The 15,113-nt window shown below is 41.4% G+C and overlaps 1 protein-coding gene across 6 annotated transcripts in view; it reads left to right on the forward strand.

Annotated features, from left to right (window-relative positions):
- Window positions 1-15,113, forward strand: part of ATP2A3 (ATPase sarcoplasmic/endoplasmic reticulum Ca2+ transporting 3) — a 153,295-nt gene that overhangs the window by 112,166 nt on the left and 26,016 nt on the right. For all 6 annotated transcript variants that reach the window (XR_014024653.1, XR_014024654.1, XM_081314138.1 and 3 more), the window contains one exon: window positions 7,762-7,850. Coding sequence is in view for 4 of the 6 variants with exons in the window: in XM_081314138.1 (XP_081170264.1) it covers window positions 7,762-7,850 (89 nt within the window). In the remaining 2 variants the exon portion in view is untranslated. The remainder of the gene's footprint in view (window positions 1-7,761; window positions 7,851-15,113) is intronic.

Raw genomic sequence — 15,113 nt, forward strand, 5'->3', positions numbered from 1 at the left:
GCAATACTGCATTTTAACCACTGCATCATCAAGGCTGTTTAACCCTCATTAATCATTGCCAGGATGCCACTTCCCCATTGTGGCCACAGGTCAGTTGGCAGAGCCCTTCAAGCCCTTTAAGAAGGCCAAAACGGTGGATGAGGATCTCACCTCGGGGGGGGGGAGGCATGATGTTCCAGAGGGCAGGCATCGTGGCAGCAAAGTGTCTTCTCCTGGACCCTGCCAGGAGAAATTCCTTGACTGATGGGGGGTCTGCAACATACTTCTCAAGACATGGGTGGGGTGCATGGGGGCATTCCTTTCTATGAAGATGGTTAAGTCGATTTGGATCTTTTTTAAAAAAATCCCATTTATATCCCGCCCTTCTCCGAAGACTCAGGGCGGCTTACAATCTAAAGCACAAATCAATGTGCTTAGCAATAGCCTTCATTCTATGTATATGCCTGCTTATTAGGGCTTTTGCGCCCCGCCCCCCCAAGCAGCATTATTACAAAATCAGCTTATTGCCCCCAACAATCTGGGTCCTCATTTTACCTACCTCAGAAGGATGGAAGGCTGAGTCAACCTTGAGCCTGGTGGGACTCGAACCTGCACTAATTGCAGGCAGCTGGTGTTACTCAAGGAGGCATTAGCCCACTGCTCCACCAAGGCTCTTGTTCAAAGAGCCCTTGGTGGTATAATGAAAGCAACTTTAAGTGAAACTGCAGCTGCTGGGTGTTTTAAAGTTGTGAGAACGATCAACTCTGGATGAGTGGGCAGTTTGGTCCTTGGCCACTAGAGCTTTGGAGCAGGTGCAGCGTGTACCCATACACCTTTTCAGGTAAATGGATCTGAATGTGGATGGCTAGGCTCCAAATCTCTTTTAAAAGGGCTCTTGGAATCAAATATTTTCCTATCCGGTTTGGGGATTAGCTGTCTGCTTTTTCCGCCACTCTGTTTACATTCTGATGAAAAGTGGGAATGAGACCATACGCAAAAGGGCGCAGACAAGAGAATGTGATCAGATCTCTCCATGGTGAACTTTCAGCGTCGTCCCCGCTTGCATTTGCGCTTTGTTGACAGAAGAAATAGCATGCCAAGCTTGGTTGCTATAGGATACCAAGCACTTTTCCATATGTGGTAGGCCGAACCCTGAACTGGGGTTGAATTTAACAGGCCCAGACTGGTGCAGGAATAACCACAGCCAAGAAAATACATGGAAGGCTACTGGGTCAGAAAGGAGATGGGTTTAGAGAAGTGGGAAATCCCACCTGTTGGAAAAAACAATTATTCCAAAATTGTGTGGCATAGGTTGGAGTAAGATACATTAAGAAAGAAAGAAGCACATGCCTATAAATAATGCTACTGTGTGAGCAGAGTAAATATACAAAATATGTAAATTTCTAAATTCACCAAGTGCTTTGTGTTTATTTTAAATTATAGAAATGTTTTTGTGACATTCCCGTTTATAACAATATGCCCAGTCGTAGCCACCCAGCTTCATCTGCCTGAGATCATATAAGTCCTCAGTCTTGCCATTTGTTCCCCAAAAAACACAATATTTGAACATTTGTGGTAGCTCCATTAAAAGCCACACACACTGACATAGAATAGAATAATCTTTACTGTCACTTTGAATGTACACTAATCGGCATACATTAAAATGAAATTTCATTGCATACAGCTTTCAAAGGGTCACCAGCTCCAATATACACTACAGAAATATGACAAAAATAAATAAATACAGAATTATGCATATACCCACATATATTATATGACACAGAGGGACAACACAGTCTAGTTTGGATTATGTATACATGTGGATGGCGAGAAAAGCAAATCTTGTGAGTTGACCAGACAGATGGCATAGGGAACAAAGCTATTAAAGAATCGGGTACCCCTGCTATAAATACTTCGAAACCTCCTCCCAGAGGGGAGCAACAGAAACAAACCATAAAGTGGGTGTGTGGGGTCTCTAACAATGCTTCAAGCTCTAAGCACATAGCGCTTATAAGCAGCATCCTGAATACCAGGGAGTGAGCTTCCTATGATCTCCTCGGCTGTCCTTACCATTCTCCGTATGGACTTCTTATCTGAGGCACTGCTGCCACCAAAGCAGACAGTGATGCAGTTTGTTAAAATGCTCTCAATCATGCCTCTGTAAAAAGTGGCCAGGACAGAAGGCGAGACATGTGCTTTCCTCCGACGCAGGAAATGCAGACGCTGGTTTGCACCCTTCACTAAGGATGAGGTGTGGAGAGACCAATTCAGATTGTTATGTTATCTGTATTAAGTATCCCAAGATACTTAATACTGTTGACCACCTCTACAGCTGCATCCTTGATACTAAGTGGAGTATGACTATGCCGGATCTTTCTAAAATCTACAGTGATCTCCTTTGTTCTATCAGCATTTAGAACCAGGTTACTTTTGTTGCACCAGTCCACCAGAACCTTCACCTCTTCTCTATAAGCATCTTCATTGTCATCCCGGTTAAGACCCACCACTGCCATGTCATCTGCAAGCTTCACAATATGATTCGTAGCAGATTTGGTACAGCAGTCATGGGTCATCAAGGTGAACAGTAGCGGACTCAGGACACAGTCTTGTGGGGAACTCGTACTCAAGGAGATGGTGTTGGAAACTTTCTTTCCAACTCGCACAAACTAGGGCCTATCAATAAGGAAGTCAAGTACCCAATTACATAAAGCAGGGGTCCCTAACCCCTGGTCCTTGGACCTTTACTGGTCCACGGCATGCCAGCAACCAGTCTGCACAAACCAGCAAAGCCCCATCCGTGGGATGCAGGCAGCACACAAAACCACACACTCTCCAGTCCATGGAAAAACCTTTCTTCACGGAACCAGTCCCTGGTGCCCAAAAGCATGGGGACCTCTGACATAAAGTATTAAAACCCAATAGGCCCATAATGAGTTCAGTAACAAATTAACAGAGATGAAAGTACAACATTCAAAAGAGGAACCTTTTAAAATAACTAAGAGAACAAACCAACTTTGCCTGGACATTAGATGAATGTTTAAGGAGAAGGGAGCCTATTGTTGCAAGACTAAAGAGATCAGGACGTGGTCATAGCATCAGTTCATTCAGAAAGCAGAGCTTGAAATGGCTTTCTATCTCATGCCCCTTGTAGATTCAAATCCCACTGCTTCCAAGAGGGATAAATATATACAGTTAGTCCTCGACTTAGACTGTCATGGTTCTGACAGATGAAACTCTTCAAAAGAACTTCGAGGCATTGTTTACCTTAAAGAATCTTTTATTCAAGAAGCATAATATCGGCACCACATAGCTGAAACCAAAAACTGAATTCCCCTCCCCTTGGCACAAAGTAGCAAAGCACAATTGCCTCCTCCAACTAACAGTCATAAATCACATTCCCCAATTAGCTTGAAATGCGGGCTCTCTCCACAGATCTCCAGCCCGCCAAATTGTTATCAACTCTGGGCTTAGTAACATTGAATTCCCACGGCTTGGTTACAATTGTTATGACTAACTGGACTCTCATCCACATCCCCCCTCCCAGCATCAATCACTCTAAAAGAGAAAGAGAAAAATGAATGCATTTCCATGTGTTGTCAAAGCAATAACACCCGATGTTAGCAGCATTGACAATGACCTGCTTAGGGACCATTTGAAGTTATGACAGGCCCGGAAAAAAGTACTTACAACCTGGATTCGAAATTCTGACTGCTGCCTCCTTGTTGCAGTCACATGACCACATTTGGGGCATCTGGCCCGCATTAATGGCTGCTTGCAAATGTAACTGCTGGAAAGTTTCCAGCAAAAAGACACCTCATAGAAAACAATGGATTTGCTTAATGACCACAGCATTCACTTTACAACTGTGCATTCACTTAATGACCACTGCAACAAAAGGTGTAGTGCTGTGATGACAACCGTAATTAGATAAGATAACCTTTATTGTCATTTTTTACTGTGAGCATACTGGCCCACATTAAAAATGAAATTCTGTTGCCTGCTCTCAAAAGTGTACACATACATAACACACAAATAGACATGCTATATACATACATATGTATATACCTAAACCCTTACATATAAATATTAATCACTGTGCATCTTGAATACATAGTGGGAAGAGGAAGCTTGAGAGTTCACAAGGTTGCTACTGTATGGAACAAAACTGACTGAATCTGGATGTTCTGCTTCGGATACCACGAAGCCTCCCACCGGAAGGTAGCAAGGAAAACAGGTCGTGAAGAGGATGTGTAGCTTCCCAGACAATCCTGCGGACCCTGCTCAAGCAACGTGTATATGCCATGCCCTGAGTGGAAGGGAGGGCACTGCCGATAATCTTTTCTGCCATCCTCACCACTCTCTGCATTGCCTTCCCCTCTGAAGCAGTGATGCTTCCAAACCAGACTGTAGTGCAATATGACAGGAGGCTCTCGTAATTGCGGGGTCAGCTATGGTTGTAAGTCAAGGACTACCTGTTTAATACGATTTTCTTTTAATTTGTGTACAGATATACTTTGGCAAGTTAAAACATCATCTCATTTTTTTAGAAACTATTATTTTGAGAGAGGGACCCTTCACCTCGCTTGCAAGTGGATAGTATACAGTCATCTGAATCTGCTATTAAAAGCCAGGATAATGAGAAGAACAAATAAGGGACTCTTGAATGAATCTCTCTGCAGGTAGCTAAACCACAATTTCCAGCAACCCCAGTCCTAGGCCACAGGTGAAATAGGCTGGGGCTGTTAATTCAGCAAAATGCCGCTTGGGGGGGGGGGGCGAAAGCCCTACTAAGCAGGCATATACATAGAATGAAGGCTACTGCTAAGCTTGTAAGCTGCCCTGAGTCTTCGGAGAAGGGCGGGATATAAATGGAATAAAAATAAAAATAAAATAAAATAAAATCAAGTAGGATAGAGAAGATTTTAGAACAGGAGTTGGGGCCTTCTGTGGATTGCTTTGTGTTTCTTTCTTTTTTTTCTTTTGTATGTTTTTTTTTAAAAAAATGTTTGGCCTGATTATTTGTTTAAGTCATTGAAAACTAGAATTAGTCTTTGGCAGAGGCATCTGTAGTGCTTTGATATCCATTCTGTTTTTGTTTTTAGCAACTAAGCATCACGTCACTTTTCCCCATTCATCATATCCCCTTCACTGCTTTCTCATTGTCTGGAAAGTTAACCAGGTTTCAGCAACAGCAACAGCCCACTTTCCATACACAAATCACCACAGGGATCCCCAAAATTTGTGGGATAGGACAGGCAAGATGTGCTATACAAAAATATAGAGTTGTTAAAAGCTTGCTTTTAGCTGATTAACTGGCTGGGTCATTTAATTCTTTTCTGAGCCAGATCAACTGAAGTCCAAGCTTGTGGCTGAAGGATCTTCAAGTCCTGGAATGACCAGCTAGCGATTAGCCTAACATGTAACCAAAAGCTATTTCCTTTTCTTTTCCACATCTCAGTTCTGTTTCTACTTTCTGAGGCAGAAAGTGTGAATAGAATAGGGCTGGAAGGGACCATGGAGGTCTTCTAGTCCAGCCCCCTGCTCAAGCAGGAGAACCTATGTCATTTCAAACAAGTGACTGTCCAGTCTCTTCTTAAAAACCTCCAGTGATGGAGCACCCATGACTTCTGGTGGCAAGCTGTTCCACTGGTTAATTGTCCTTACTTTTAAGAACTTTCTCCTTAATTCCAAGTTGCTTCTCTCTTTGATCAGTTTCCAACTGTTGCTTCTTGTCCTGCCTTCTGGCGCTTTGGAGTAGTAAGTGACTTATTACTCATCCTCACACTTATGACCCTTACAGCATTCCTATGGTCATGTGATCAAACTTTGGGCACGTGGCAACCAGCATGTATTTACAACAATTGCAGTGTCCTGGGGTCATGTGATTTCCATTAGTGACCATCCCAATCAGCTTCTGAGAAGCAAACTCTTTAAAGTCACTTAAAGACCTCATGATTCATTTAATAACTGCAGTGATTTGCTTAACTGTGGCAATAGAGTTGTAAAGTCAGGCACAACTCAACAACTGCCTTGATTAGCAATGGAAATTCTGATACCAATTGTGGTTATAAGTCGAGGACTACCTATAATTGTCAGATTTTGCATTTCCCCCCAAATGCTGCATCTCAACACTGGACAGTTTGAAGCACATCAACTCATGAATTTAAGGTGTTGTATTGGAAGATTGTAAGCATTTCAGATGATGATTTTACATTGTAAAACTATAAACAGCAGCAGAAATTGTTATCGTGGGTAGAGTAGTAAAAGCCCTAAATCTGAAGAGGCTGGGAGAGAGAAAAGTAACAGCTCTTTCCTAGTTACTCAAGAATTTGACAAATGTGGGAACTCAACAGAGAAAGTTCCCATGTGCTGAGAATTGCTTAAGAGTCTGATAAAAGCAGAATAAATTTTGACATGAACAGGAATCAGATTGCATTTTGTTGCAGTGACATCATCCCTTTTTGCTCCCCTGGTGCAATGTGGGAGCAGACTGAGGCTTTATTTCCACCCACCCACTGATTGTCCTCTGATAACCTGCCCTTGGGTGTCATCTCTTAGTACAGCAAGATGAGTTTTAAAGGGCACAGAGGGCCAGTTCTAAGCCTAGGCAATCTAGACAATCGCCTAAGTACCAATTTTAAGGGGTGCCAAAATGGAAAACAACTTCTGAAATTCGCCATATACATCTGTAATAGTATGTGGGAGGACTGGGCCCAGGGATACTGCCTAGGGAACAATAAGTTAAGAAACAGCATAGTCTACAGCTGGATAGTGGGCAGGGCAAGAAGAGACACACCCTAATTTCTCAGAGTATAAAGGAAATTAGAGAGGCGTGGTAGCCTAGTGGTGAAGATGCTCACCTCTAACTCAGAAGGTTGAGATTTCAAACCTAGGTAGTGACAGATGTTTCTCTTTCATGGCACAAAGAAAAAAATATCTGCTGCAAACTCCATGTAGGCATCAGGAAGGGCATCCAGCCAGTAAACATTCAGCTCCATCCAATCGCCCCAACTATAACCTGATTTAAGGGATTACAGGGTCAAAAAAGGGGGGGCAAAGGATACTAGAGAGAGATTTGCACTTTTGAACTTGCAAGATTGATATCAGCCTTACCAAGTGGATCAATTAGATTACTAATTTTGCTTTATTGTAAGATTATATTAACACGATCTTTGTTACAGGTAGTCCTCAATTTACAACTATAGTTGAGACTGAATTTTTCATCATAAGCAATTGCAGTCATAAGTTCAGTCAGACCCAATTTTACAACAATTCTTACTGTGGTCATTAAGCGAATCACACAATGATTATACAAATCCAGGTTCCCCAATGGTCATTTTTTGCTGGAAATTGGCAAAAAAAGGTCACAGATTATGACCACATGACCACAGGACACTATAACAGGTTGTAAATGCGAGTGAGTTGCCAAGTGCCCCAGTTGTTATCACACAGACTGCAGGGGTAGTATAACAGTCGTAAGTGTGAGTACAGGTCACTTCTTCCAAGGCCGTTGTAACTTTAAGCCATTGTTAAATGAGCAGTTGTTAATCGAGGACTGCTTGTGCTATGTCAGAGAACGTGGAATGAGGGCTGAACATCATTCATGTAGCCCAGTGATTGTATCTGATTGCAGGCTCAGATGATTGCAGTCTTTGTCAAAATAGTCTGCTTTTTCAGTGACAAAGCAATGTACAAATGCTTTAAACTTACTTGTGACTTGTAAATAGCCCTTCAACAGTGCAATCTTTTAATTGCTCCTCTTTCTTTCTCTTGTTATGGTAGATGTTCATTGTGGAGAAGATTGAGGACAGTCACTGCAGCTTGCACGAGTTCACCATCACCGGGTCCACCTACACTCCTGAGGGACAAATGTAAGTGACTCTACTGACCACTAGGAGGCACTGTGCATTGATGTTTGAACTTGTGAAGCATAGCTGTAAAAACTTCCCAATGTTTGAAAATTGATTGATTGATTGATTGATTGAGCCTCTGAGTCAGTATTAATTCCTGGCAACTGCCTGGACAAGTCTTGGCAGTTTTCTTGGGAACATTTTCAGAACTGGTTTAGCAATGTTTCCTTCCTAGAGCTAAGCGGGAGTGATTGGCCAAAATCATACAGCTGACTTTGTACCTAAGGCATGTCTGAAACTCATAGTCTTCTGGTTTTTAGCCTAGTGTCTTAATCCTATACCAAACTGGCTACACAATTCATTTAAAAAAAGGAAAACTACTCTATTGCTGTATCTGTCAGGTGATATCATTGTTTTCAATTTTCTGTGCTGTTTTGGCATCTCTTTTCTGAAAGTTTCAAATTACCAGCTAATTTAGAAATGTAGGATGGATACCAAAGCAGGAGGATATTATTTATTTGTTTCATTTTATTTATTCAATTTATTGGCTGCCCATCTTACCATAAGGTAACTCTAGGTGGCTCACAATATTAAAAGAGATTCCAGGACTAAAACGAAAAGAATTGTGTTTTTTTAAAAATTATGTATATCCAACTTCTATAATTTTTACAAATACTCAAGGCGTTGAGTCACATACTGCACCAAGGGCCTCTTTCTTTTTATTGAAAAGTTTTAAAATACAGTTTTCCCTTAAGAAACCCCCCTTCCCCCTCCCAGCTCCCCCCCTACCTCCCCCCAACCTCCCTCCCTCCCCCCCTCCCTCCACCCTCCCCCTCCCCCCCCCCCGACTTCCCAGAGCTAAATACAAGGTATATACATATAAAAAGGCAACCATAAACAACCATATACTAACAACTATAAGTTCTAAAATCCATCACTCTCTAGCTTATATAGGATAAGACACACCTTAACAATATTAAATATATATAAAAAACTAGAATAAAAAAAAAGGAAAAAAAACGAAAGAAGACTTATTCGAATGCTACATAAAACTTCTTAACCCTATACTTGTTCTGGATAAACTCAATCCATTTTCTCCAATCCATAATATAGCGTTCTTGCGAATGATCTTTCAAATAAGCCGAAATCTTCGCCATCTCTGCCAGGTCGGAAACCTTTAAAGTCCACTCTTCTATGGTCGGCAGTTCCTCTTTCTTCCAATATTGGCCTATCAAAAGTCTTGCCGCCGTAATTAAGTTCAACATCAGCTTGGTGTCCACAACTGTAGCGTCTGCAATTATTCCCAACAAAAAAAGTTGCGGACAAAACTTTATCCTCTGTTTAAAAATCTTCTGCATATTCCACCAGACTTTTATCCAAAAAGCCTTAACCTTCTTACATGTCCACCATATGTGGAAATACTTTGCATCTTCATCACCACACCTCCAACACTTAGGCTGATAATTCGGATACATACTTGCAAGCTTTTTAGGATCTAGATGCCATCTATAAAACATTTTGTAAAAGTTCTCTCTTAAATTTTGAGCTTGAGTAAATTTTACGTTCCTCACCCAAATCTTTTCCCACATGTCCATTGTAATAACTTCCTGGATATTTTGGGCCCATTTTATCATACAATCCTTAACAAGCTCTGTTTCCGAGTCAATCTCTATCAATGCAAGATATATCCGTTTAATATGTGCTGACCCCTGATTTCTAATCTGCTTTATCAAATTTCCATCAGTCATTGTAAATCCATTTTTCTGGTCTTCTTTCCACCTGGCCTGTAATTGAATATATTGAAACCAAGATTGAACAACCTTCTCTTCTCGCAAGAGGCTATATGATTTCAAACACCAAACATTCCTTTCCAGGCTTAAAATTTCCTTGTACGTAGTCACATCATGTTTGAAACCAGCATGTATATTTTCTATTGCGTGTTTTGGAATTGCCCACAATGGTATCTTGCTGCTTAGCTTATGTCTATACTTCTTCCAGACTCTCAGCAATGCCTGTCTTAAAATATGCATCCTAAACACAGTATCTACCTTCTTATCATACAACAAATATGCATGCCAGCCAAACAACAAATCATGGCCCTCAAGATTTAATAACCTCAATTGCGTCAAATTAATCCAATCACTTATTCCTACTAATGCAGCAGCTTCATAATATAATTTAAGATTAGGCAATTTAAGGCCACCTCTCTCACGAGTATCCTGCATAATCTTAAGTTTAACTCGTGGCTTTTTCCCTGCCCACACAAATTTATTGATACCTCGCTGCCATTCCTCCAGATTAGAATCTTTCTTAAGAATCGGTATCATTTGAAACAAAAATAAAAATTTGGGCAGGACATTCATTTTCACTGCTGCAATCCGTCCCAGCAAAGACAATTGCAATTTTTGCCAACTCTCCAATTCCTTTTGAATTTTCCCCCATAGTTTTTCATAATTATTTTTATATAGCTTTGTATTAGAGGGCGACAAAATCACCCCCAGATATTTAACCCTTTTAACAATCTCAAATCCAGTTAATCCTTCTAAGAGAGCCTTCTGTGAAACTGTCATATTTCTAGCCAAAATTTTAGTTTTCTGTGTATTTACTTTAAATCCAGAAACCTTCCCATATTGTGTTATTATCTCCATCAGGTCCACAACAGAGTTCTCTGGCTGGGTCACTGTAACAACCAGATCATCTGCAAATGCTCTCAATCTATAGTCCTGATCCCCAACTTGTATCCCTTTGATTTTTTCCGAGTTCCGAATCTTAACCAATAGTATCTCTAATGTTAACACAAATAACAAGGGCGATAACGGACACCCTTGCCTTGTGCCCTTCTCAATATTACATGCTACTGTCAGGCTATTGTTAACTATGATTCGGGCAGTTTGTTTTTGATATAATGCCCTAATCGGCTGTAAAAAAGTTTCCCCAAAATCCATTTTATCTAAAACTTTCAACAAAAATTGCCAATTCAATTGATCAAAGGCCTTTTCAGCATCTAAAAAAATTAGCGCTGCAGAGATCTGGTTGTGCCTTTCCAAAAACTCTAACACATCAACTATATGTCTCACATTATTTTTCATTTGCCTGCCACTAATAAACCCCGTTTGATCCCCATGAATCACCTGTTGCAGAACCCTCATCAGTCTATTAGCCAAAACCTTAGCAAATATCTTATAATCTGTATTTAAAAGCGATATCGGTCTGTAATTTTTAACTAAAGTAGCATCCTGGTCTTCCTTCGGAATCAAAGAGATAAAAGCTGTTCTCCAAGACGGAGGCACCTTTCCCCCCCTCTGGATTGTCTGGAACAGTTCCTTTAACGGTTTTATCATCTCTAATTGTAAATTTTTATAATAGGCCGCAGTCAAGCCATCCGTGCCTGGTGCTTTATCCACCTTCAGTTCCTTAATAGCTATAAAAATTTCTTCTTCTGTAATCAGTTGATTAATCCCCTCTTTTTGTACTTGCGTAAGAACCGGGATGCTAGCCTTCTCCAAATACTTATCAATATCTTTTGCATTAATGTCCTCTTTAGTATATAATTTCGAGTAAAAATCCACAAAGGCATCCTTAATAAGATTCTGTTGATACACAACCCTTCCTTTATACTCAATCTTATCTATATTAGATGCCCTTTGTTTTTTCCTCAGTCTATAAGCTAACCATCTGCCTGGTTTATTAGCATTGCAGAAAGTATTATGCCTAGCAAACCGCAGATTGGTCGCCACTTGATCAGCCATTAATTTATCAAATTGTCTAATAGCCTCCTTGATCTTCACATCCTCTGGGTTCAAAATCAAAGCCTTTTCTTTTTCCTTTATTTCATTCTCCAGTTCTTTCCTTCTAGTTTCCACTGCACGTCTATGTCTATTATTCATATATATCAACACCCCTCTCATATAGGCCTTGCTAGCATCCCAAACCATATCCATAGAGGTACCCTTATTCATATTAATCTCAAAAAAATCCTTCATCCGCTGTTTGCATTCTTCCACATTTCTCTGATTTCTAAACAAATTCTCATTTACGCGCCATGAGCGCCTATCTCCTTTTTCCTTATCAATCTCCAACCACACTGGACTGTGATCAGAGATAATTCTTGCGCAGATCTTCACCTTTTTAGTTCTCAAAAGAAAATCATTAGTCAACAAAATAAAGTCAATCCTCGAAAAAGATTGGTGTCTATCAGAATAAAAAGTATAATCCTTCTCCTGCAGATATCTCTCACGCCAAATATCTCGCAATTCCAGGTCATCCTTCATTTCAAAAAAAGATTTAGGCAGTCTAGCGTGACTTGGAATGCGCTTAAAGGCTCCAGCCTTATCCAACTGTACATCCATAACTCCATTCCAGTCCCCCATAAAAATAAAGGATTTATAATCCAACTGGGTAAGCTTTGTATGAAGTAAACTAAAAAAGTCAGCTTGTTGTTGATTTGGTGCATATAATCCAACTAAAAGCGTCTTTTTACCTGCTAACAACAGCTCGATCATAACATATCTTCCATGCTTATCTGCTTCGATTAGATCCGCTGTTAAGGCACTTTTAACATAAACAACCACTCCATTTTTCTTATTCTCTGCAGAAGCAACAAATTGCGTACCCAGCCTCGAGTTCAATAAGTACTTTTGATCCAAAACTCTAATATGCGTTTCTTGCAGGCATATAACATCTATCTTAAATTGTTTTAAATATTGAAAAACTTTCTTCCTCTTCTGCGGTGAGTTTAGTCCATTAACATTCCAGGTTAAAAATTTAGTTGCCATGTATATCCTCGAAAAGCTCTTGGACCACAGCTTTGATAGGACTAGCTTCCTTAGGCCGTGCTCCTCCCACAGCTTGGCTATGAATGCGTTGTGAAGAATCTGAAGGCTTTTGCTGATCTTGTTCTTTTATTTTCTTTGCTCGTTTTAAAGCAGCACGTGTCACTCTTTGCTCTCTAGGATCATCCAAAGAAATTGTAGCTTGATCTCCTCCAGCACCATTTTCCTCTGTTTCCTCCTCTTGTTGTTCTTCTTCTCCAGATCCCTTTCCAGCTTCCAGAAGCGTTAATGGGGTTGCTTTTAAGACATTATTGTAGAAATCACGCGCTTGTTTCACAGTAATCAGCCTGTACCTTTTACCTTCATACATCACCATCAGCCCATCTGGAATCTCCCATCTGAACCTTATATCTCTTTGCTTAAGCTCTTGCACAAGAAATGTATAGTCCTTTCTTCCCCTTAAAATCCTTGGAGGAATTTCTTTTAAAACCAAGACTTCTTGTTCAGCAATCACGACCTTAGCATCATAGGCAGCTTGTATAACTTGATCTCTAATTTCTCTTTTTGCAAAATAAACCACCACATCTCTAGGCAATTTTCTCTGTCTAGCAATCCATGAATTCACCCGAAACACTTTGTCCATAGCTGCTCTTATTTCAGATGCTGGCTGGTTCAATACCCCTTCGAGAGCCTCAGAGATCAGCTGCTTTAAATCTTCTTTAACATTCTCTTTTAAACCTCTGATTCTGACAGCAAACTGCATCTGGTAATATTGGGTAAGGCTTAACTCCCTTTCCAATTTGCCTCTTACATTTTCATTCTCCCGTGCTTTTACTTCTAATATAGCATTCCTTTGAGCCAAATCATCCATTTTCTCATCTAAATCTTCCACACATTCCGCCACTTTATGCACTGAAGTCAAAATGTCTACCCTCATCACGCTATACTTCTGTTCCATCCTCTCTTCCATTCTTTCCTCGAATTTCTCCAATTTCTCCTCCATCTGTGCAAATTTATCAGCAATTGACTGATTAATTGATTCCAAAAGTACCTGGGCATGTTTATCCAGAGCATCTCGCAAATCCTTCGATGTCAGCACTTCAGGAGGGTGCAACGCCTGTAGTGATGATTGTTGCACCGGCGAGGATCCTCCACTCCGGAGAGTTTTAGAGGGAGGTTTAGCCGCCATCTTTTAATCCTCAATTATGACGCACTTTCAATTAAAGTTTAAAAAGTCCAACAAGTTCGAGAGTATAGTAAAATAATCCTCTTCACCTTTTTCCTCTTGTACCGCTCTGCCTGCTCCTTTAAATCATAGTCCTTTCTTCAGGCAGGGATGGTTCGCAGACGCCTGGCTCTGCTCCAAAAAGTTCGGAGCAGAGACGACGGCCAGCTGGGAGCAACCCAGGCTTCGGGGGAGTTCGATCCTTCAGCCGCCCAAGCTCCAAGCTCAGGCGGCCTCGGAGAACTCTACCCCTACCTGGGGCCTCACCCCCTCCTCTTCTCCCGAGGAGGGGGCTTCAATTTCGCCCGAACAGCTGATCGGCGCTGTTTCGGGCGAAAAAACAAACAGCTGAGCCGCGGGCAGCCAGGGGAGGCTGTCTTCGGCGCCGCGCCGCCACCGGAAGTCGAAAACCCCAAGGGCCTCTTTCTGTCTGCAGTGGTGAACCCCAAGTGGTGGGGACAGTCTTGTCAGGTAAGAAGAATCAAGACCCCACATTAAGTCTAGTTAAGCTGATTTATTGCTCACACCTAGGAATCTAGTCAGCTAACAGTCAGCATTAAATTGGTGCTAGGTAAAGGTAAAGGTTCCCCCGCACATGCATGCTAGTCGTTTCCGACTCTAGGGGCCCGTGCTCATCTCCGTGTCAAAGCCAAAGAGCCAGCGCTTGTCCGAGGACATCTCCGTGGTCATGTGGCCGGCATGACTAGATGCCAAAGGCGCATGGAACGCTGTTACCTTCCCACCGTAGTGGTCCCTATTTTTCTACTTGCATTTTTACGTGCTTTCGAACTGCTAGGTTGGCAGAAGCTGGGACGAGTAACAGGTGCTCACTCTGCTACGTGGCACTCGGGATTCAACCCGCCAAACTGCCAACCTTCTGATCGACAAGCTCAGCATCCTAACCCACTGAGTCACCGCGTCCCTAAAATTGGTGCTAGATAACAGTTAATGGAATTCCAGAGGAGTTGGATTTAGACCATTTGTGGGAACTTAATGACTCAAGGCTGATTCCTCTCTTGACTCTACCCGTAGGTCTGCAAAATTTGACTTACAAGAGGGTTGCTTTTGTTGAACAAGCTTTATAGCCCTGCAACCTCTCCTTTTCCCTCCATCCCCAGAGTTGCTCAGTTTAGCCATCAGCAAAGGTTAGACATTAACAAGGATTAAGTGTCTCGCAGGCACTGGACACTTGCTACAACAAAAGAGAGAGATAATTATCTGATTGGGATTAGGGTTGGAAGTTTGTTATTTCATAGCTCACAAGACTAAATAGAAAGATCTAGCTTG

The sequence above is a fragment of the Vipera berus genome (genome assembly GCF_964194415.1).
Source record: "Vipera berus genome assembly, chromosome: 1".
NCBI lineage: Eukaryota > Metazoa > Chordata > Lepidosauria > Squamata > Viperidae > Vipera > Vipera berus.